General features: G+C 27.5%; 1 protein-coding gene across 1 annotated transcript in view; it reads left to right on the plus strand.

The window, feature by feature from the left end:
- The first annotated feature begins 13,415 nt into the window (after positions 1 to 13,415).
- The window catches only part of LOC107166231 (lachesin-like), a 249,005-nt gene continuing 237,556 nt past the window's right edge, over positions 13,416 to 24,864 (plus strand). The window contains exons 1-2 of the mRNA XM_089227405.1: positions 13,416 to 13,597; positions 20,274 to 20,596. Of these exons, the coding sequence (XP_089083531.1) occupies positions 20,503 to 20,596 (94 nt within the window). The 5' untranslated portion in view covers positions 13,416 to 13,597; positions 20,274 to 20,502. The remainder of the gene's footprint in view (positions 13,598 to 20,273; positions 20,597 to 24,864) is intronic.

Below are 24,864 nucleotides of genomic sequence, written 5' to 3' on the forward strand. Positions count from 1 at the left end.
TCAATCCTGCGTAAAAATAAATCTTAAGAGGGCTGGACCATAATGTATTTTAAATTAAATATCCAGGTATTTTATATACTGTAAATAGTTAAAAAAAAAATACTAAATGAATGATTGCACAATACCCGACAAATCGTATTTATAACAAGAGTCTCCCACTAGTCGTTTTAAAGTAAATAACCATTTAACAACACGTTAAGCAATATGTTATTCAATACATCAGTAAAAATAAATATAAACCAATTTAGTTTCGTCTGAAACTATTTTTTATATACATTTATAGTTTTTTTTTTACTTCCGTAAAATCCACTAATAGCAATATATAGCATTATATATATATATATATATATATATAGAATAACAAAAATCGAAGTAAAAACTAATTTAAAATAATAAACCATAACTGTATATTACAAAGATTATATTGTGTTTATTTTCTACAAAATATAACAACTATGGGGCTATTACCAACCTAATATGTCCTCTCCCTCAACCCCTCCCTCTCTCACTCACACAAAAAAAAAATAACAATAATAATCATTACTGAATATTTTTAAGATAAAAATATATAATTTTTTTGATAACAAATACTCAAGAACTCTGATATTGCAATGCAAAGGTGGTATGTAAAACAAAATATATGACATTACCTACCCAATATTTGCATTACCTACAATTATATTTACAAAAAAAATTAAACTGGTAAAGTCTTTATGAAGAAACCATTGAATACCTATGTATTAAAATATCTTTGACTTGGATATGTGTGTGGGAAAAGATTATCATATTGAGAATGCGGTCCTTTGGCAAAAAAAAAAGATACATGGCGTGAAATTATTTGTTGTTGAAGAACGTTTTGATCAATTTTGTAGGATAAGTTCTTTGTAGAGCTGGAGATTCTACATCGAGTAGTGAATTTAGCAACAATGTTTGGAGCTAATTTATTGTAAGATAATAACGATAGGGTATCTTTGTCAAAAAATTCAACAATTATTGTACCTAAGTATATAATTGGTATGCAGTCAGATCATGTATATGAAAACGTAGTTGTTGTAGTTGTTGAATTTTTTAAAGTGAGCTCTACTCACTTGAATCAGAAAAAAATTGATGCTTGGCGTTGGTGGCGTTAATATTTAATTGGTTAATAAGTGACTGGAGAGATTCTCAACCACTCTTTATATATCTATATCATAGCACCATTAATGTGAGAAGAGAGGACTAATGATATACACGAATACGGTTGAAAAAAACTAAAGTTTGTTGTAGTTATAACTTAATTTTAACGCGTTACTTAAAGAAACACTGTCGCTTTTACAGTTGAGTTGAAAATAATCAACACTCTTTTGACTTTGATAAAGATAAAACATAGATATGGATTGAACTATTGCGATGGAGTGCAATGGTATTAATAGTATACATTTAAAAATAATATAAATGTTTTAAAATCGAATGGGTTTGAAGGAAGTGTGTCTTTAGATGAAGGCTTCGTGGCATTTGCGGCTGGGAACTCACCGAACCGTTGTTGGCGCTAATATGATAATCTGACTGTTGGTACGTTTATAACGAAAACAGGACCCGCGACACGGATGAACACTGCCACAGGATCTAACCTAAATAGTATCATTTTTGTGTGCCATATTTTGGTGGGTACAGCCGGTACAGGTAGTGAGTGTGTGGCTATAGAAGTCATAGAAAAACTGGTTTGTCAAATAATAGGACACCAATATCCCATACTATTAATAGGTTATAGTTTTAACTTTCTTAGTCTGTGAGGTTGTATGAACACCATTTTAATTGGTAGGTAACAACCAATGGAGCTATACCGTAGCAATTAAAAATATGTTATGAACGTCACCGCGTATACCTGTGATATTCTGTTGTATTTTATATTGTGTCTCTAGTTGTATCCAAAGACGACAATTTGTTGAAACCATTCTCTGTGTGGCGGGTGATAATCAAATGTTATTTAATAGTTTATTAATAAAAATTATACACGTTTTACAGTTGAATGAGAATAATATTATTCTTTGTTAGTTTTAAAGAATGTGATTTACTCTACAAGCACACTACTTAACTTGAATGAGTCGAGTTCAAGACTAAATTGCCGACAGAACCGATACTATAGTCTTGTCGTGCATAAGTAAAATATCTAAGATAAGACGCCTACATACAGGCGTTATTATATTCTGTTAAACAAGCGTCTCTACAGTCTCTATAGTGGTGGGCATATAACACCCCTAAGACAAATCTCCGAGATACAGCTAGATAGGGTAGAATTTGGTGAAATCAACCGAAAACCATTAAGAACGCCGGAAAAATGTCACTTTCGGTATCGAACACATTTAAACCACCATGCTCATTGACCAACAACCATTAACATCAAATACTGAGACCGATGAAAATCGCAATTCATGATATTGACGCTCCTAAAATGTCTCAATTACTTATCAGAACTAACATAATATAATGTCAATGAATTTTAAATCAAAATTATGCAATATTTTTTATAGAGTGATTGAAAAATAGAAATATGAATATAAAACGTTATGTGAAAACTCGGATAAAATTATGTTATATATAAAAAGGTAGTGTCATAGAAACTTAAAATATCTCTTATATTTTAATATTTATAATATGTATTAAATTAACATAGTTATCTCTACAGCAGTATCATGGAGGGAGTACTAGTTAATATAAATAAAAATTTAAATAAAATTACCTTATAGAACTCTGTTCATTTACATTAGTGTAATATTAAGTATATTTTATGATATAAAACAAATATAACCTTAAACAGTAGAGTTAAAACATATATTAATGGTTTTAAATTTCAAAAGCTAATTATTTTTTCATCAATCATAAACCATATAAATGGAAAAAATTATCTAAATTTGCTTTTCAATTTTTCTCTCTAAGATTATATCTCGTTATCCAAAGACTATTCCCTTGACATATTTTATATACGATAATTTAATTTAATTTTCAAATCACATATACAAATTATTTATAATAAATATAAAACATTTTGTTGAAAATAATTATATATAATTATGTTACATACAATGTCCGGAATTGTACATTTCGCAATTTGTACAGTGATTTCGCGATGTGTACAATAATCACTATACAAATTGCGAAATGTACCTTCATTGTAAAAACACAAAATTTAAAAACATAAATTACAATATAATAATTAACTGATATATTTTCAAAGCATTTTCTTAACAAATATTACATATAAGTATATCATATATAATTAGATACACCTGGTCTTTTCGTATTAGTATATTACAATTATCAAACAAATCACAAAATTTTAAAACATATTATAAAAATTACAATTTGTAAGTATAAAACTACATATTACTGTACAGTGTACACAGTACATATTGTGATATGAAATGAAATACGTGAATCTATAATAAGATGTATAATTTCATCTCGTATAGTCGTATGAGTTGTTTTTCCCACGTTATGTGGAATCTAACATATTAGTAAAGGTATAATGCAATAAAAATGATAAAGTTTATATAAACGACTTTATGACAGGTACTGTCGTTGAGTCGTTCTGAAATTTAATTTAAACAGATTTTAATACAGACTAGTACATTGTAATCGGAACTGCTGCAATATTTCAACTTATATTAGTGTGATTATAGTATTATACAATCTGGAAAAATGGGTGAATTTAAAAATAATATTAATTTAATTTTTTTTTTTTATATGATATACTAATATGTAATATTTGTTAAGAAAATACTTTAAAAACATACCACTAATTATATTGTAAATTATATAACTTTATATCAAAATATCCAGTATTTCTATTTATTTGTTAATAATAATTAAGATTTTAAAACTAGCAGTAATTTTGTGATTTGAACAATGAAGGTATATTTCGAAATTTGTACAGTAATTATTGTACACATCGCGAATTGTAAAATGAAACTTGTACAATCTAGTTACTTTGTACAACTAAATTGTATTTAACATATATATATACAGGGTGTTTCTGAAGTGTGTGAGGTAATTAGTATACGCATACTCTCTGTGATGCCACAATGAAGATTTTTTGGAATTTTTTTTCTAACTCCAAAATCTGGGTTTTTTATGTTATTTTTAGAATTTTATCTTGAATGTAAAAATGACGTTCTAGTCGTATTTTTTGCAAAATTCTCATACGAATTGAGATATCGCATCATTTTTGCGCTTGTCGCGCGTTTTTCGCGCTCGAATCGCTAACTAAAAAAAAAGTCGTGCGACACATGGATTTGTATGAGAATGCTGTAAGATAACCAGCGGTGATAATTATTTGTTGTCATTGATAATACACAATTAATTAACACATTGTTTTACATTGTCGACTAATAAAAAATATGAAATAAGAACAAAATTAGGGTTAACAGAGTTTTAAACGATCAAATTTATTATCATACATTTATGTAATACCTTTATTAAATAACTTATAACTTTATAAAGTTATAATAGTTAGAGATAAAAGAAACTACCTATTTGTGTGTTTATACTGAAATTCCAGTTTTTGGATATTACAGTACTTAACATAATTATTTTGACTCGATAAGATAAACCCTAATTTTGTTCTTATTTCATATTTTTTATTAGTCGACAATGTAAAACAATATGTTAATTAATTGTGTATTATCTATGACAACAAATAATTATCACCGCTGGTTATCTTGCAGTATTCTCATACAAATCCATGTGTCGCACGACTTTTTTTTTAGTTAGCGATTCGAGCGCGAAAAACGCGCGACAAGTGCAAAAATGATGCGATATCTCAATTCGTATGAGAATTTTGCAAAAAATACGACTAGAGTGTTCATTTTTACATTCAAGATAAAATTCTAAAAATAACATTAAAAACCCCAGATTTTGAAGTTGGAAAAAAATTCCAAAAAAATCTTCATTGTGGCATCACAGTAAATATGCGTATACTAATTACCTCACACACTTCAGAAACACTCTGTATATATAATATGATAGCGTTAATACCATTATAGAATTTGAATATGGAACTCGTAAAATTTAAAATAAGTTCAACCTAATTTTTTATTGAGATTGAATACTGCAGCAATAAATATTCTGATTTCTGATGTAGACAGCATTAGGTACCTAAAATTTAAAAGACAATATTTTTATTGAATTAAATTTTCTCTAGTCAGAAAATTGTATTATTGCTTTTTATGAATATTAAATAAACAAATAAAATTGAAGAAACTTTATTCGATGTAAAAACTTTTGAAGCAATGGAGGCAATTTCTCAACATTTTTTATTTGATATTCGTTTCTTTTATACTAAAATACTGTATATAATTTCGATCCAATAGCCACTAACTCACCTTCTCAACTTTCTTATCGACCAACTATCATTTGTGACTGTTCTTGAAAATCCTAAAAAAAAGCTAAAAAGATAGTAGCCCTCAACATTTTTTTTTTCATTTTACTAAATTGAAACAATATATATATATTATATAGAAATCAATGAAATTTTTCTATTTCTATTTTTTTTTTTTTTTTTTTTTTTTTTTTTTAAAGTGGAGTAAATCTTTGGAAATCTTTGTGTTGCATTTAAATGTGTGTAATTTAAATTTTATTATTCGAGTTATGTCCGTTCGTGGGGACTTTCATCGGTTTCATAGACTAATGAAATTGTAAATTGTAATAAATAATAACAATACAATATAGATTATGATATTAACGAATTGTATTCTCTACATGATATTTTTTAATCTCTATATATATACAGGGTGTAACAGAAAGATATGACAGATTTGTGTAAGATTTACATGTAAATCTGTCATATTTTTCTGTTACATCCAGTATATATAAATGGAGACAAAAATGTATAACAATTCATCAATTGAGAATTGCTGAACCGATTTCGCTCACTCTTTTTTTGTTTGGGTCATAATTGCCAGGAGAAGGTTCTTACGGATGAAAAATTTGAGAAAGTTATCGGGTTAGAGAAATATGATAAGGGTGTGATGAAATTAAAGTTGCGCCATCTGCCCAGTAAAAAATAAAATAAATAATATTAATATGTTTTGGTAGTCAAAGGCAACCATTTAGACAAACAAGTGCTCTCGTGAGCAGCTGGACTTATTTTTAGGATGGACATTTTTGTTCATTTATAAATAGTTGCTTTACTGACGGTTATTATTAGCGGGCGGTTATTATTGTTCTGTGTTATTAGTGATGGTTATATTGCTTATATATATATATATATATTTATCTGTTAGTCCTATACATATACATTCTTAAACAGCTGGACCGATTGCGGCAAAATTTGGTACAGAATTTTATTAGACATATTATGGACAGAAGATATGGTAAGTTAGAAAGTGTTATGCCTAAATATCATTGAATTGAATATTTAAATTGTCAACATTATATTGAAAAAAACGAAGAAAATTACATAATGATATACGGAATTGAATATCGTTGTAAGATTATAATATATTTTAACCACTATCTATCATTATTCATTATGTGTAAAAATATACTGATAGCATCATCACATGAAATGAATTTAACACAAAATATGAACTATGGACCATAAAAGAGATAGAATTTTTAACCGGCTACGAAGTGCACGGGTTCAGCTAGTATATATACTATAATAATATTAATCAATACTTAAAACAAATACATTTAATAACTAATATTTACGCACTTTTAATTAATTTGTCTAGTACTCGTTTATAATAAACAACAATACACTTTTGAAGAACATCGTGTGGTCTGAATTCTTTTACACTACGGTGGACATTAATGGTTAGCACCTATACCTACAGGAATGTGTACCTATAATGTTACTAAATTTCAAACTTCATTGTGCATGGCGATAGTTTACATAATAATACTGTATTTGCTAAATATTATTTATAGGAATACATAATATGCCATGTGACATTATAGTATTACAGTTATTAGTCGTATTCTGTATTAAAGACTCGTGATGAATTACATATTATAGAAACTATATACAGAAACTCACAAAGTGTGCATTTTCTTACTTGTTTATGTTAACTGTTTAGTGTAATAGTGTTACATTATTAATAATGTCTACATGGATAATTATTACACACACATTTTATGTGTTTTGTGTACTGGAGACTTTGGTAATTATTGTTGTTTATGCTTGTAAATTAACGAAAGTACTATGTAGCTTTGTAGTCCATGCTTATTATGATCAAACTTTGTATGATTTCAACGTAAGATGTAAAACATCTAGGTCATAACATCTTACAATGAACTTGATAATATTTTACTGTTAGAATTTTACACGATGTTCTATATGCGATAAAGTTACACGAAACTGTCATATTTAATAAGAAAGACATATAAACATGAAAATTAATTTTTTTTTTAAATCATTTTGAGTTTTGTTCCTTTAGATACAGGATACCTATGTGAACAATAAAATATATCAAAATATCGAAATTAGTAATATTATTCAAATGTATTACTTATCAGTTTTTCACATTATTTGGTTATTGGAATAAAATTCGTCAAAAGACGATAATATGATATCATACATACCTAGACATATGAATTTAAAATAATATTAAAATTTAATAAAATAAATTATAAAAATAGGTACTATTTAAAAAATATTTTGTGCATAAAAAAAACGGGTAAGTGAGTATCGCTCTGCTGTATATTAGGGGTGGGGTGGATCTCTGACTAGGCTAGGTTAAATTTGAATGCAATGATAGGTATCATTGTATACGAAAAACGATTCTGAACGGAGATGATTTGTCAGTCTAGGATATATTATATTTAAATATTGTCATATATTCTATTTTGAAACAAATATTTTATTTTTTAATTAGGATGCATTTTGAATAAGGCATGGTTAATCAATTTTTCCAAAAACATTGCATGTAGTTATCATAATTCATAACACCTTATATTATCATAGATACGCATATACCTGATTTCATAAAAATTTAAAACTCAAACGCTCAAAACATTTTTCCTATAATGACGCTTCAAATTTTCTCTATAGGAAAACTTATTTAAAACTTAGTGTTGAATTTTTTAACCTTGGATATAAATACAAAAATTTTATCAATTTTGAACTACAAAATTATTTGCATATATTAATGGTTTTGACGAATTTTCGTCAATATTTGAAATTCAAATGCTAATAAAAAAAAATTGTACTTATGTATTCTTATAATTTTTTAATCACTTCCTATAAGAATAAATTATGAGGAACTTTGTATTAATTTTCAAGTATTTTGATTGGACAAAAAAAATTTTATCAACACATCAAAAAAAATTTTTCAACAAAATTGAAAATTTCAGTTGTCTATAAATATCTCAAAAAAGTCAAAATATTTTGAAAATTATATCATGTAAAGAAAATGCCAACCTACATTACTGGTAAAATTTTCAAGTATCTACGATTTATACTTTTTGAATAATAACAAACGTTTAAAATCGTTTGAGGATAAATCGTTATCGTTACGCTATTTCATAAAAATGTAAAATTCAAACGGACTTAAAATTTTTCTTATAATAATGCTTCGAGTTTTCTCTATATCTTCTTGAAGGAAAACTTATGGAAATCACAGTGTTGTATTTTTAATCCTTAGTTATAAACACAAACAATTTTATGATTTTTCAACTTCAAAATTACTTGCAGATTTTCGACAGATTTTGTAAAAATTTGAACTATAAACGCCTATAAAAAAAATTGAAAAATCTTAAGAGGACGCAGCACCCGCATGTGTCGTCTCCGTCTTACACGCGTACTACATACCAAATTTTCATTTCTTAGATTTAATATTGTGCTGTTAGTTTTGATATTAGAGTGAATTGACCCATTATCAAATTTTTCGATAGGAACATTATCTGTGTTCTTATGTTGGTTTTTTACGATATTTTAATTTTTAAATGAGTTATGTGAATTTTCAAATATTCACACTTAACATGCTCATTACTCATTTAAAAATTATAATATCGTAAAAAACCAACATGAGAACACAGATAATGTTCCTACCTAAAAGTTTGATAATGGGTTAATTCACTCTAATATCAAAACTAACACTATTGAATCTAGCGAACGAAAATTTAGTATGTAGTACGCGTGTAAGACGGAGACACTACATGCGGGTGTAGGGTCCTCTTAGTAAATTTACACACAGCAGATCACGTGTATCGACTTATTATAAAGCATAATGGTAAGAACATCATCTGTGTTTGTACCTATGTGTGTGTTATACGAGAATACATAAAATACCTACAAACAAAAAGAAACAATATTCTAACCACCAAATTTCTTAAGAGGTAGATTTCCTCCAATTTTTAAACTAACGAAGCTACATGCTATCTGCTGAGCGTCAATTTACTATTTTACACACTTATTGTAAGATGGAGACAACAAATGTCAGTGTTAAGTCCTCTTAGCCAATTTTCACTGATAGATAAACCCACAATACACTTCCATTTTAATCATTATATGGGTGATTTGTCTTACATTGTGTTTCAATGTTAAATGGTATCGAAAAATGTACTGTCTGTAATATTTCAGAACAACAATCCAATCGAAGTGCATTCAACGTACATAAAGTGATCCATACAATAAAATAAAATAAATATAAAGCTATAAAATATGGTCAATTTCACGAAATTAAATTGATATTTTTCACCCGCATGATTTTCATGCGTACAACGAGTATCATAATAATATTATGTATAGTAGGTATTAATTTATTATTCTATTATTTTTATCAGTAATACATTTATTGTGCATTTTGATTTATGTTTTTGTTATCTCCTTGGCTCTATAATTTATTATATAAACTTACCTACATATTTATGTTTATATTTTTAGTTATTACCTAGACATGGGTCCGATAATTCCAGTCAGCATAAGTACTGTATCTCCTTCGGGTATTGTCCTTCAGAAATTGAAACAATGTATATATAACTATATACGTATTTTGTGTATGCATATTATTATAATATGTAGGTATATCAGGTCTCATCTTGTAGCTATGTCTGGTAACACTGGTATAAGCAGAATTAGGTATAACCTATTTATATAATATACATATACCTATTATTATACATAGCTATTGTAATTATAAACTTTGTAGCCAACGAAAATCCATTCTACTTGATTTATGTGCAAAAGTTTTGTGACAAGTCTTGGGATTTGCACGCACTGCCCTCTTATCTGTTTTGTTATTTTTCATTGCACTGTATGTCGTCCGATATCAAATAGTTACCTATAATTATAATCTATAATAACGTATATTTATGAAGAGCGAGCATGCAATTACAATTAGTGCTGTTGTCATCGCTATTAACTGTTTGGTATAATATAATAGTAAGTTTCAAACCATGTAGCTTAAAACATTTTTCAATCCACTTGAAGAATCCTAAACGTCATATCAATATTATATAAATCTTGTTTACAGCCTTATAGATAATGCTCTAACACATAATATACTACTTACATTTCATCAACAGTTCTCTAACATAAGTTATTTAATGTTATTATTATATGTTATTTAATTTAATGTTAATAAAATTTAAAAATTATTTCAATGGTCTACAATATTCACTCAAAAAGTCTTAAATTGTATTTTACTAATTTTAAATTGTCATCTTTATTTTGTTAGTTTTCTATAGCTTCGGCCGTGCTAATAGGTATTTAATGCATCGCTGTGTCAAAAATTGATCAGCCCCCCCCCCCCCCCCTGGAAAAAAATCCTGGCTACGCCGCTTGTATTACTACTTTCAACTTTTGATTTTTAAATGGTAACCTGTATTTTATTAACGACTTCCAAGTAAAATAAAATTGTTCAATGTGGGTAAGTAAATGTCTAGAATACTAAACTAATTCATTAAACTGATATCGTATAAATTTGAAGAATTCAACTACAACAATAAAGTAATTATTTTCTTATTTTTTTTAACCACTTGATAAGAAGTATACCTACTTTATAATAATGTATAATTTGTAATGTATGAAGTATTAGATAAAATAAAAATTGGCTACAAAACGCGGTTAAAAACATTTGCCTTTTGGTAAAACAATAATGTTATTCAATTGTCATAAGGATAGTAGACAATTCGGCTCCTGTTTCTCTAAACTACTCCTGTTTTATAACAGGACAACAGGTTGGTCAATTTCCAAACGTCTCCGTCAAAAAAGGTCAAACGAATAGGTAAATTCCTTAACGGCTCAGTTATTTACAACACAAATTTCTACACACTTTATACAGACATAATACTGTCTTATAAAATAGGCGTGGTTAAAAATTTATTGGAGTACCTACACTAGGTAAATTATTAAAATTATATAAAAAAAAATTATAGTATAATATTGAATTTTTAATGTTTAACGTTAAACAATTATTTAAAAAATGTAAAAACGTAAAAAACAAAAAAAAAATCATATATCGGGTAAATTTGTTGTGCGCAGTTTTTATATAGTCCATGTATGCTATTTTATTTTTAATGAAAACTCGTTAATGAATTTTTCAACGAACTTTTGTTTTTTTTTCGATTTTGGTGTTGTAAAATGACATCGAGCTTTAATTTGCGTTTCAGAATGTTTATTGGTTTTTCAATATTACTAATATATCCTATATTTTCGGTAATCCATTTTATAAACTTTTATTTTAAGAATATGATACACATGAACTGTTTATACTACATAACAGCAGCATTACGAGGAGCGTAATAACATCGCGCATTCATTATGTATGCTGTTTTGGAAGATAGGCGTGCATATATCCAATAATTATCGTAGAGTACAACCATACAATAATTATACATATTTGTACATTTTTTTCTACGGGAGCCGTTTGATAATTTACCTGTTCATAAAACCTTTTTTGATGGGAGCCGTTTGGAAATAAGCAAACAATAGATGGGAACTGTTTGAGATTCAATGGTCGTAAGAAATTAATATGATTACAATAGCTATTATAATAATATTTCTGTATGGAATAATAAGGAGAAATTTCATTTATACATTTTAATTCAAAAAAGGAGTTTTCTTTGAATTATCAAACTATTCTTTAGTTCCTATTTTATTTTTAGTCCGTCTTAACTTTAGCAATGTCCTAATGTATATTTTGTATTTATCTTGTTTTTACAAGGTTCAGTGTAAAATAAACAATCCACGAGTTATACAGTTTTAAATTAATGGCTTGAGCTCCGTGAGAACATTGTATCAGTCAAAAGAATAATATATTAAACATTCTATTTTAAACACTGTTAATGATTGAAATCTTTGAAACCTTAAGACTTGTGTACTGTAATATTGTAGTTTATTTAAATACAATTTGACAATTTACGAGTTTCGAATTTTTCACAATATCTTACAATCAATATTAAGAGCTGATAGAAAATATTTATTTTAACAATATGAACTGTATTTAATTTTAATTTTTTATAATCCCTCAACGTATAGTTCAGTAAAAGTTATTTTTTTCGTTTGCATCATTCATGAAAATATTTTGAATGAATATAATATAAAAAGTATACTCAATTAAATATGATTTAATGAGGTTAAAACCCAACCAGATTGCTAGAACATTGTTACGGCACCAAATGAATTTCTCATCGGTATTTTTATAAATAATTGTGTTAACAATCTCTTTAAGTGGATCAATCATAGAGATAATTTGTAATGTTGCAATGATCTTTTATATTAAGTTGAACAAAAATAGATCACTCAAATAACCCATATGATATAACTATAATAGTACACAAACATCCACAACAAAAGCCGTCATCAGGTGTTGAAAACTCATGTTCAACACTTTCAAAAATATTATAGAAACTATGAAATGCTTAACCTCATTGAAAATAGCTTTGTTTTATTTTACTATTATTCTAAACTTTTGAAGGATCATCTTCATCGGACTTCTCTTCACGGACTGCGTATAATATTATACCATTGAAGTTTTAGGTTTGTTTTTGCTCTTGTAGTTTTTAGACTATATACGATTACATTCGATACGAAAGGTAAAAACTTCTTTTTTTTTATATATATACATATTATTATATATATTTATGTATAATTTAAGTTTAAGTACATACACGTACACGGTTATTATGTTATTATAGACTCGTACCTACTACGTTCACCATCGCGATACGTGGTGACCAATTGACATTTGAAAAAATTATTCACTAAATCAGTAGCATTGATTATAGTATTTATAATCAATGATAGTGTCTACTAATATAGTGACGCATACAGAGTGTAAAATGCACGAAAACATATATTCAATTAACACGGTAGTATTACAGCTGAACAAACTCTAAATTGGATCCATCATCCTCTTCCGCCACCACCACCATCACCTTCTGTGAACAACGGTTCTATATTCTACGGAGTGACTAGTAGTACGCTGTAGTGGTATAAACAGAGTCAATAGCACCGATGCACAAACTATTATTATGAGTGATTCCGCTGTTTGGATTGTAATCGCCACGGACAGATTTTGACGATGGTCTATAATTAAATCACAAAAACTTGACATTTTTTTGGTATAATAATGCAGCCAGTAGTCTAGAGTTCCATCCCGACTTTGGATCTATGGTAAGGATCGATACAATTTATTGAGATTAATTCTTGAATAATGAAATATTATCTAGGTAAATGGTACCTAATTATCTGAACATTCTAAATTACAATAATGATAATAATATTATATTATAATATTATTTTTTTATTATAATACTCGTATTATAAGGAAAAATTAGCGTGGAGTTATTATCTCAACTTTTTTAGTAAAAATTCTACTCCAGCTGAGTATTATTAATTAAATAAAAAATATTGTTTGCCGTTCAAAAAAAGAAAACATCATTTAAAAATGTAATTTCTTTACAGAGATAATTTCATTTTTTTAGAAGTTGCATTATTATTATTAAATTTACGAGTATAATTAGTCCCGGTTAAGGTTGTAACTCCTGGAAATGTCTGGGAATTTTTTCGGAAAAGGGATATAACTGGAAATTCCAATAGTGTTACGGGAATGGGATCGTTAATGAAAATTCAAAAATATTAAAACGTGTATTTTTTTATGATGGATAAAGTACCAAAATAAATATTACTTAGGATATAATTTTCAATAAAAGAATATTTATTGTAATAGATAAATAGTATCTATGCCGAAATGAATATAAGTCAATAATAATATTAAGTAGATGTGAACACTTCAATATTGTTGTTAAACTAAGTTGGATTATTTACTATTACGTATTTGTCTTATTTGATAGATATTCAACCATACAGTGTAACTTTATAACAACAAAATAACAGTAACTGTGGTATGTACGCTACTATGTTCGTGATAATAACGATTAGGTTATACATTACCAATTACCAATAATTGACTACAACTGTTTCACTCGTTATAACTTTTTATTTTAAATCTTAAGTTGAGTAGATTTAACATCGATCCACTATTACTTTTATTGTTGTAATCTCGGTCCGAAAATTTCACTTATGATAAAGATCAATTATTGTATCTTGGCCTGATAATTTTTAGCGATAAAATATAATAAGTCAATACAACTTCCCAGACAAAATATTCTATTACCTACTACTAAGTTCATTCTATAATCAATGTTATTACGTTAGACGAAAATTATCCTTAAAAGTTATATTATTTTATTTTGATATAATTTACTACCAAAACCAAATAAAACTTTATATTTTAAAATTTAAAAACTTGAAAAAAATTATTAGATATCATGTTTAAAAATTTAAAAATATTAAAAAATTTTAAATTTTTGAATGATAAGAATCGCTTACTTGTGGTGTCTTTTGTTTAATACTTTATGGTTCTGAAATATATTTTGAGGCAATTACTTACAAGATATGAGAATATTGAGGAATTTTTCTTTAATTCGAGCCTATTTTACATGTCAATCATTTTAACCTATACAAAACCAGGACTGAGTTTACAAAAGACGTTTTTTTTCCTCTAGGATCTAGCTTACAGTACACCCTTAAATTAACTAATTTACATACTCGATATAATTATTAATTTCCAATTTTCAGTTGCCAACGCATATTTTATTTTATTTTATTATTTTAAATGGCTATCAGAAACATACTATTTAAGATATTGTGATGTAATGTGAATTATTAATTAAACATTCTATCATTATTTTTCTCAACAGAAAATGAAGACATTTTCATTTTTTAAATTTATATTTTACAAAAAATAGAATTTTTAATTGATTATTGTACCCCATTCAATAACAAGAATATTTGATATAATTACATGTTGGAGAAGTTTTTTACTAAATAGATATTAAATATTTTTTATTTGGTTGGTATTGTAAATCTTGTATTATATACATATTATAGAGATGGTACACTTCATTTATTTACATATTTTCAGCTGAACTATTAACGTTTAAGATATAAGTATGTATTTCTTAATTATAATCATTAATACAATATTTTTAGTGATGTTTGTATTAAACGTTTTTTCATATTTTTGTAAATCCATCACCGTATAAAGCTATTACAGCTACTCGACTCACCGTTCAAGTGTTTAAATTATTAAAATTATTATTATTATTGAGCTTCTATAAATATACTATAATAAAGACTCGTGGACAAAAATGTTTGTTATAATAATTATTATATTATTATATTTAATCCTTATTTATTGTTATGTATTATTTTTTTATCATCATCATCATCACTGGCGTTTATAACTCTATTAGAGTTTTTGCCGCCAACACTATGTCCCTCCATTTCTCTCGATCTTGGATAATTTCTTTCCATTCTTTTACTCCCACAGTTTTAAGATCCTCTTCTACTTTGTCAAGCCATCTCTTCCTTGGTCTGCTTCGAGGTCTCTTCCCTTCTGGTTTCCATTCTAACACCAAACTAATGGTTTCTTCTTCGCTTCTTCTCATTATATATCTATATAACTAATATAACTAACCTAACCTTACCATATTATAATTAATAGTGTATTGAAAAATATATTTGTACCACTTGGACATTTTTTTTTATTTCTTTATTTTTTGTAAATCGTAGTATCAACTATTAACATTCGTTGTTGTGGTGTAAATAATATAGGTGACTGTTAGGATTGAAAAAATGGGTTTTTTTAAAAAATGTTTTTTGTTATATTTCAACTCATTTAATAAGAAAAGTGTGATGAATTCTATTTATTTTTGAATGAAATATATTACGCAATGGCCTCCGTAGCGTTAATCTATATAAATAATAATGATAATTAATACCAATACTACTGATGAATGTTACTATTGGTATTGAGGTATAATAATATATTGCTCGTTCAATTATTCAATTATTGTAAGTCATTTAAGTGTAGAAAGAATTATTATAGATTATTTTGAAATATCTTAAATAGTTAAGTAAGTTTTATTAGTAATATGGTTTTTAATGCCTATCGTAGAATATGAATACTCTAACATATAAGATAATTATATATATATATATATATATATATATATTATAATATAATATAACTGAGTAAATATTGTTTATTTGGTTATAATTTATAAGATATCAATGTGTTTGTTACATGCAACACAATTTACACAAACTACTGGAGCTATACACTAATATATTAACAAAAACAATTGCGTAAACTCATCGAGTGTTGAATTCAATAAATTATATCGTATAAGACATATTTTGCAGCTTATAGAAGCCATACCCAACCACGCCACAGAGCGTGATTGTCATATTTATCTATTTATTGGTTACATATTAGTGTATACAGCTTACAAACACCATAGTAAAATTGTTTTTAATCACACGAATTAATTTTAATTCTGAATTGACACACATAATAATAATAATATATTATACATTAGTTTGTAAGTATGAGCATACTAGTTTGTTTGTGAGGTAAACACCATAAACTATATTATTGTCGATTCTTCTATACATTTAAAACATTTTCTAGAGCTTAACTTCGAGTAGTTTGGTCTGTGTGGAACTCATAAAACCGAGAACTAGCCGGGTTGGAAATAATAAACAATAAAATACAATTTTCTTTAGTTTTCACACGCACACTGAGCAAAGTTACGTGCAGTCGTCTGCAAAACTACACCTACAGCTGCTGCTATTATTGTCTACTACCTACGCTGTATATACATTTCAGTATCATAAACTCAAATACTTTTTTGTTGTGTCACCACTAACAATATAATACCGACACATTGGCCAGAGATTACTTTTCTCGTGGTGGCTATAATAGTAGGCTGCTGGTGTGACACGAGGCACCTACTAATTAAAAAATATAATATTAACTGCTATCACGAGATTTAATTTTAAAAACAAACTACGTACACTGGATTATGTTATAACATACCTTTATTTGTCGCTTACGTTCTGAAGACTTTTAATGTTCCGAGTATAAACTATAAACTAAAAAACTAAACACACCAAACACTACTTCAAATAATCTTATCTGTTTGCTGGCCTGGTGAATAGGCCATTTCGTTACACCCCGGGAACTAACTTTCGAACTACTATATCACAGTAACCCGCGAGACCGCTGTCGAAAAACGAACTCAATAAGGTATTGTGGGATATAAATTCACGGAATTCATACACCAATTATAACGAATAAATAGAATAATTAACATGCACATTAGTAATCTTCTGTAGTATATAAGCAATGATTAATGTAGTACTGGAATGTTCTGATAACCATTCATTAAAATACAACGTGCGGATTCCACGCGTGTACTATTGATTAAAAATGTCACGGTCAATCATTATTTGCATTCAACCAAAAAGACATCTGAATAATACACGAGCTGCAGGTTTAAGACAGCAGATCAGACATTACTCATAAAGTCATAACGGAGCCCAGAGTGCAGCATAATCAGATGTACCATAATCGTTAAGACCTAAGAACCTTCAGACCGCACTTATTCTGACACAAATTGTACGCTCTAATAGTTTTTTTTTTTAAATAAACCATTATCCACTGTTGGAAATCTTCCTTAACTATTCAAAGAAAACCCCCTATTATCTGGATTTCTGGTAGTCTGAATGCAATAAGGGAAATATCAATTTGTAATGACCATTATAATAACATGAACTGTTCGTAGAAACTAGCGAAATCACCTGAAAATAAGTGGATTTTAAATAGGAAGATACCTGTTTGCAACGAAAGATAAAATACTAACTTTTTTTTTTATTTTATTTTTTTTTTTTAGGAAAAAACTTATCTTGAAGATATGTAAATATTATCACACTTCATCGGAAAAAAATTACCATTACATACTCCGTTAATAACTGTTAGTAAAAGTTATTTAATATTATTAATTATTGTTTGTCCTATCACACGGTGATATAAAAATTGTGGATTTTAATAATATATTTGCAGGGTAGGAAATAAAATTTAATAAAATTGCGTCTTCACACGTCATTTTTATAAAAATACAAGAAATTTTATAAATGTGTGACCTTAAGTTTTCATGTAGCCATGTAACTTACTGATTTCATTCAACATTGGAAGTAATAAGTTATTAATATAATTATAAACTATGAGTTATTATAGTTACCCCATTGAATCTAAGAAGTATGATAAGGTCGTTATAGTCACGTAATTATAATAAGAAAAATAAGAAAATATTTTATCCTCCAGGGCTCAACACAATGACGTAATAGTAAGATTCTCGGTGTTGCACAAATTTGTAAAATTACCCCAGCCATATAAAATACATAATAATATGCCAAAAAATTATATCGTCTATAATATAACCGTGATTAAAAGTAAGTGTTGTACACACCAACAATAATAATTATTTGAACATGGTTGGTAACCATCTGCGAATAAGCGTTTCTAAAAACCGTGTAAAATGACGCGTCAATCATACTCAGACGACACAATTATACAACCCTAAGACAGACGGTTTTACCTTACAACTTAGATTAGATCATATACTTATATAAATTGTACATGTTCTGAACGTAAATTAAGACATTTGATTAACCACGTGCAAAATCAAAATCGTGATCTTTGACGTTGTCGAATATAAATATTTTTTTTGGCTATCTAAATATATGAGCACCAGCTAGCTATATGACTGTCCTTTGCCAACTTTTCATTAATTTTGAATACTGCTATTTATATTCAAAATATGCATCATATAGATCTTTAAGATGATCTCATAATTCTAATACTTTAGTTTGAGACACTTGTTTGTTGAAACTTCTACATTATTTTGTGTGATTCCTGCAAATGCAAATGAGTTTACAAGGGTTAGGTGCAATTTCCAATTATCTATGTCAGTTTTTGCCAAATCAAAACTCAGAATGACGGGATCACCGCGTTAAAACAAAGATTTCGATCTTTGTTTCACGTTAACTGAGATGTTCCTATATATTCATTGTTTTTTAACCATTGGCAACTATAAAAAATATTTTCTATACGAAAAAATATCCATCAGAAAATATATTTATCATTATAGGTACGTTTCAAACAGTTCCTAGAAATTTTACTATTTAATAGTTGTAAATTAAGTCTATATAGTTTAATTATAAATTATATTATTAAAACTATAATAGTTATCACTGAAAGCTCTAATAAAAAAAAAAAAATCATATTAGATCTATGATATGAGAGTTTTACAACTGTACTATTTTATATAAACATATTGACAACTGATACAATTATTAAATATATACATTAAGGGCCGTTCTTGCAATGTCCGGTTTAAGTTAACGGACAATTACCCGGTGGAATTTTGCCGATAAAATTCCCACTAACCAACCATCGGTTACCCGTTAACGGACACTTAACCGGACATTATATGAAATAGCCTAAATTAACATTTTATATTTGCTTATTTGGGTTGCCACAACCAGCATACCAGCTAGGTTTTAGCTTAAAATATATGTAATAGCTAAACAGTTATAACTCTTAATAGCTAATAATTAATGGCATGCCGACAAGCGGATAATTGCATAATAACATATTCCTTATATAAAATCGTTGATTTTGAAATTATAACTATACAGATCGGTATTATAGAGCATCTATATATATATATATATATATATATATATATATATATAGATTTCATCGTATAATTATGTTTTAACAGGAACGTGATATAAAAATGAGACACATCAAACATTTTTGGGATATTATTATACCTATTAATAATATCAAGAGTTCCAAAATATAATAAAATTAAATACTGCGATAACAATTAATAATGATAAATAATATCGTTGATATCTTTGTTATTTCAAACAGCTTGTTGTCGTTTCGTGGCGGTGGGCGTCGATGGTCGTGTACGAGCGGCGTGGCGTTCGGGTCATCCAGATGGCGGGCACAAACGTCGAGCGCCGCGGGCAGATCGGCCGACTTACTCGGACGTTGTTGACGGTAGTTTGTCTCCGAGCACGTGTGCGGACGGTCCTTCTCCCCTTCGGTCCGCCTCGACGTACGCGTACACCGTCGTGTTTGATTTTCATCGCCACCAATGAGTTTTCCGGCGACCATGCCGAGCGGATTTCCGGCGGTTTTCGCCATCGTTTTATCCACATTGGCCGCACTTCAGCTGTTGGCCGCCGTAGGTGAGTGTCACACGTTGTCGAATTTTTTTTTCCACACATATTTGAGATTTTTTTACATCACGTTTTCTTTCACGCGATCGTAGTTATTGGAAGTCGTCCAAAAATTACTTTTTTCTCGGACGGTGAAGAAGGGAAGGGATAAACAATGTTTTTTAGTTGGGTTCAATACTGCAAAAAAATACATCAGAATTTCTACGTTGTCGAAAGTATTTTTTGTCTTTAAAATTATATACAGAAAAAAACCCTATCCCAAATCCAGTAAAAATATTCAAAAGTCAACTCTTGTACCCAAAATCCACGAATTTTGTTACGAAATATGAATACACTTTTAAACAACAAAAACACGCTTTTTAGTATAATATCATATATTGATGTCTGACACTATTCATATATATATAATATATAAGAAAAAGTCATTATTATTATGAATACATATATATATATATATTTTTTTTTTGGTCTTTAACAAATCACTATTACCATATACAAACTTTTAATAAATTATACAACGTAATTTACGAATAAAAATAACAAATTACCTACCTCTTCTTCTATTTTCAAAGACTATTCAGTGTAAAAATAAAATTTCCATGTTATTATGAATTGTTAAAATACGTGCATTATCACTTAAAATCCATAATTTTTAACGTCCATGAATATCCAAATACAATTCACCTTCGGATTTTATTTTTATTTTTTATACCAAAATGAATGAAATTCCGTTTTATCCGCTGTATTCAATAACTATCAATTCGCAAACCAATAAATTTACTGCTATTTCTTCGTAGAAAACTCCAAAGTGTTAATTAAATTGCATTGTTTTTAAAAGCTTCTTATTTTCTCTACAATATACACTTTGGGTACCTATGTTGATCAATCCAGACTTTTAGTGACATAAAATGCATAATTATTGCTGATTTTACAAAAAAAAAAAATATATATATATATATATGTTTACGTAACATTACTAAAACCTCACATTGTTTATTCGTTATAATTACTCAGTTTACGCTTATTGCATTAATTTGATTTGCAACCATTTAGTTATGTGCATCTACTAATATAGTTCAATGAAGATTTTATTTCGTTCAATTAATAAGTTCTAATGAGTTCGTCAGTATTTCATAATTTTCAATTTAACTATTATAATATAATATATATAGATAGATTATGCCTAATATTATTAAGCTATTTAAAATACTTTATATTTAGCTCATACACTAATCACTTTTTTCACTCAATAAATCGATAGAATGGTAATAATAAATACAATATAGCAATCAATTATTATTATAATTTCTATGAAATTGTATGTCTTTTTTATGTTTAATAAGCACGCTCACCTCTTTTTACTTCAATAATATGTTGTTATATAATATTTTTTTTAAATACTCAAAGACCATATTTTCAAATTCTTGATTTTAATTACTTAAACAGTGTTCCTTGGATATACAAACTTCTTTTTGTTTTTCAGAAAAGATCGCCCTCCCCACTTTTCAAATTATTTGGGTTGGGCACAAAAAAATTATCCATTAAAATATAATTTATAGTAAAATATAGGTTGTGCTTATTTGAAAAACAGTGGTTTGTATTTACAAAGGAAATTCCTGAAAGAAAAATGATGAGCATACTTGATGAATCACCCTGTATATAGGTATATTATTTATGTTTATTAAGATTGTCAAGAATCGTGAAGAACAATAGTTTTATTTTTTTATTTCAAATAAAATAATATGTAAATTAAATTATGAATATTCATAAATCTTATGCAGTTGTACTATTTTAATAATATATGAATAATATTATATGTATCTTAATAGCAGTGATTAAACAATATTTAATGATTTTCATCTCATTAATAAATTTATTTTGTTTTATATATATTTTACTTTTATTTTATCAAATGCATAAATATTATATTGTTTATTGAAAAAAGTTTTTAATATTTTTTTTTTTTAAATGTAACATTCTATGTTTATAATTTAATGACTAATTACGTACCTATTGTAATTAAATATTAAATATTATTTACTACAACAAAATTTAACGTATTATAGTTGTTAATTAATTTTGTAGAAATTATTTAATAGTATTTATTTATTTAATCATAATATAATAAATTAATAATAACATAATAATACGCATTTCCAGTTGTAAACTAAAAAAAATAATTGTATATTCAAATTGAATGCAACATGAAAAAAATAATATAATTTAAAAAAGACGACATATTATAAATAAAATGTAATTTAATTAAACTATACAATAATATAATGACTAGATTATATTATAAAAAGCCAATACATAATTCAAATATTGAAAGTACCTATAATATTCATTATTAGAATGGGATTTTAAATAAAATGTTTAGTGCTGTATGCCTTTATTACAGCAAATACCTATACAATCTGCAGGTGGTCCTGAACCCATCGTCAGGTAGAAATACGAACACGTTTTTGTTTACTTTAATATTTTATTCATTTCAATATGTTTATTGTGGTAGTCAGCCGCATGTTAAGTTGATGTTTGTTGATGGTTTGGTAGTTTACATTAGGTTCTACCGCACCAATTTAAACTTAATACAGTGCTATGCAGTCCAGGGTCTATTTATAAACACTTACTGTAATATTTGTGTGCTGTATTAAAAAATTGTCGAACGAACAAGTTGTATTATAATATATATGATTTAATACAGCGTTTATACGATTTTTTTTTCGTTTCACAGTTATATAATTACACGCAGCCCATATGCTTATTGTAACCATTATTACAGATTGTATATATTCTTATAAATGTTAAAAAAAAAACATATATAATTACACAATAAAATATATGACAGTAATACTAATATAATTACCTATATATATTTCGAATTTATACTGCTTATAATAGTGACATTTTTATATTGATACTGTGTCCATCAATTTCTGAAGAACCGTTTTTATTTTCATTATTTGAACAACATCCAAAGCATTATGCCATCTTTTTTTTATCACAAAACATCAAATATCTTACAGACTACGTGGAATAAAATAACTGAATATATTTAGTAGGTATGTCATAAATAATATTCAAACGCTTAGTTTGTCATGGTGTTATGAATACTGAACATTAAAATAATTTGATTAGGTACTAAATTTAATGAAACAACAAAATAATAATTGTTTAAGTGAAAACATTATTACAGAATATTTCAAGTCTTTGAAGTTTAGAAGGCGAATAAGAATTTAAATTTTAAATTTACTATTATAACGGAAAAAAATTTAAATAATGACTTGAATTTATCAATCTTATTTTAGATAATTTATAACGGATAACGGAATGTTATCTGAAACTTGTATTCAATAGATGTTTTTGACTTTAAATTGTATATTTTTAAATTAGATCATAACATGTTCATTTTATATTTTGGCAATGATCTGTAACACTCACTGTTGAAATAAATTAAACAGTAATCAGATTTATATAATAAATTAATTAGACTAGAAATAGTCTTTAAAACGGAAAACATGTGTGTGTGTGTGTGTGTGTGTGTGTGTGTGTGTGTGTGTGTGTGTGTGTGTGTGTGTGTGTGTGTGTTTGTACGTGTATTTTAAATATTAATGGTCAAAGTGGTGGTTTTGACGTAAATAGCGTGAAAAATGAATAGAACGTTTCGGATTTCTGATAAATCGACAATATTTACAATCGCTGTGGTGCCTATCGTGGTGTTTTCGGCTGAATGTTTAAAACAATAATATCGTTTTATTTACACCCAATAGTTGAAATGGTTGTGGAACGTTACAGGCCCGATGGGGTACGCACGTAGAACAATACTAAACATCTGTTAACTCCGCGGCAACATGTCTACGAACGATCGTATCAATAACAACACGTCCTAATGATTACCGAAATAAAACATGAAACCTCTTCCTCTCCCACCATCCATGATTACTAGTTTTTACATCCGATTCGGCGATAATATTGTGCGTACGTCTACGTGTGTCGGAAAACTTTTTATTATGTTGCACGCGATTGTCCGTGTAAGACAAATTACGCACCAACATTATAATAATCGTTTTTATTTTTTTTTTTCACGTGATAACTGAGGTTAAAAATACGCTGCGATTGTTTACCGAATCGGTATAGTAATTTTGGCTTCTACCCGAGAACGACTAAAGACACGATCAATCGTCACTGAGAGGCGTGTTTATAATTTGATCCAACATGGGTAATAAGTGTGTAAATATTTTGAGTTAAAATCAAATCGGGTTAGTGTTGTTTAAAAA

Source organism: Diuraphis noxia, unplaced genomic scaffold (genome assembly GCF_037042655.1).
Source record: "Diuraphis noxia isolate RWA-SAM2 unplaced genomic scaffold, SU_Dnox_SAM2 contig0004, whole genome shotgun sequence".
Classification (NCBI taxonomy): Eukaryota; Metazoa; Arthropoda; class Insecta; order Hemiptera; family Aphididae; genus Diuraphis; species Diuraphis noxia.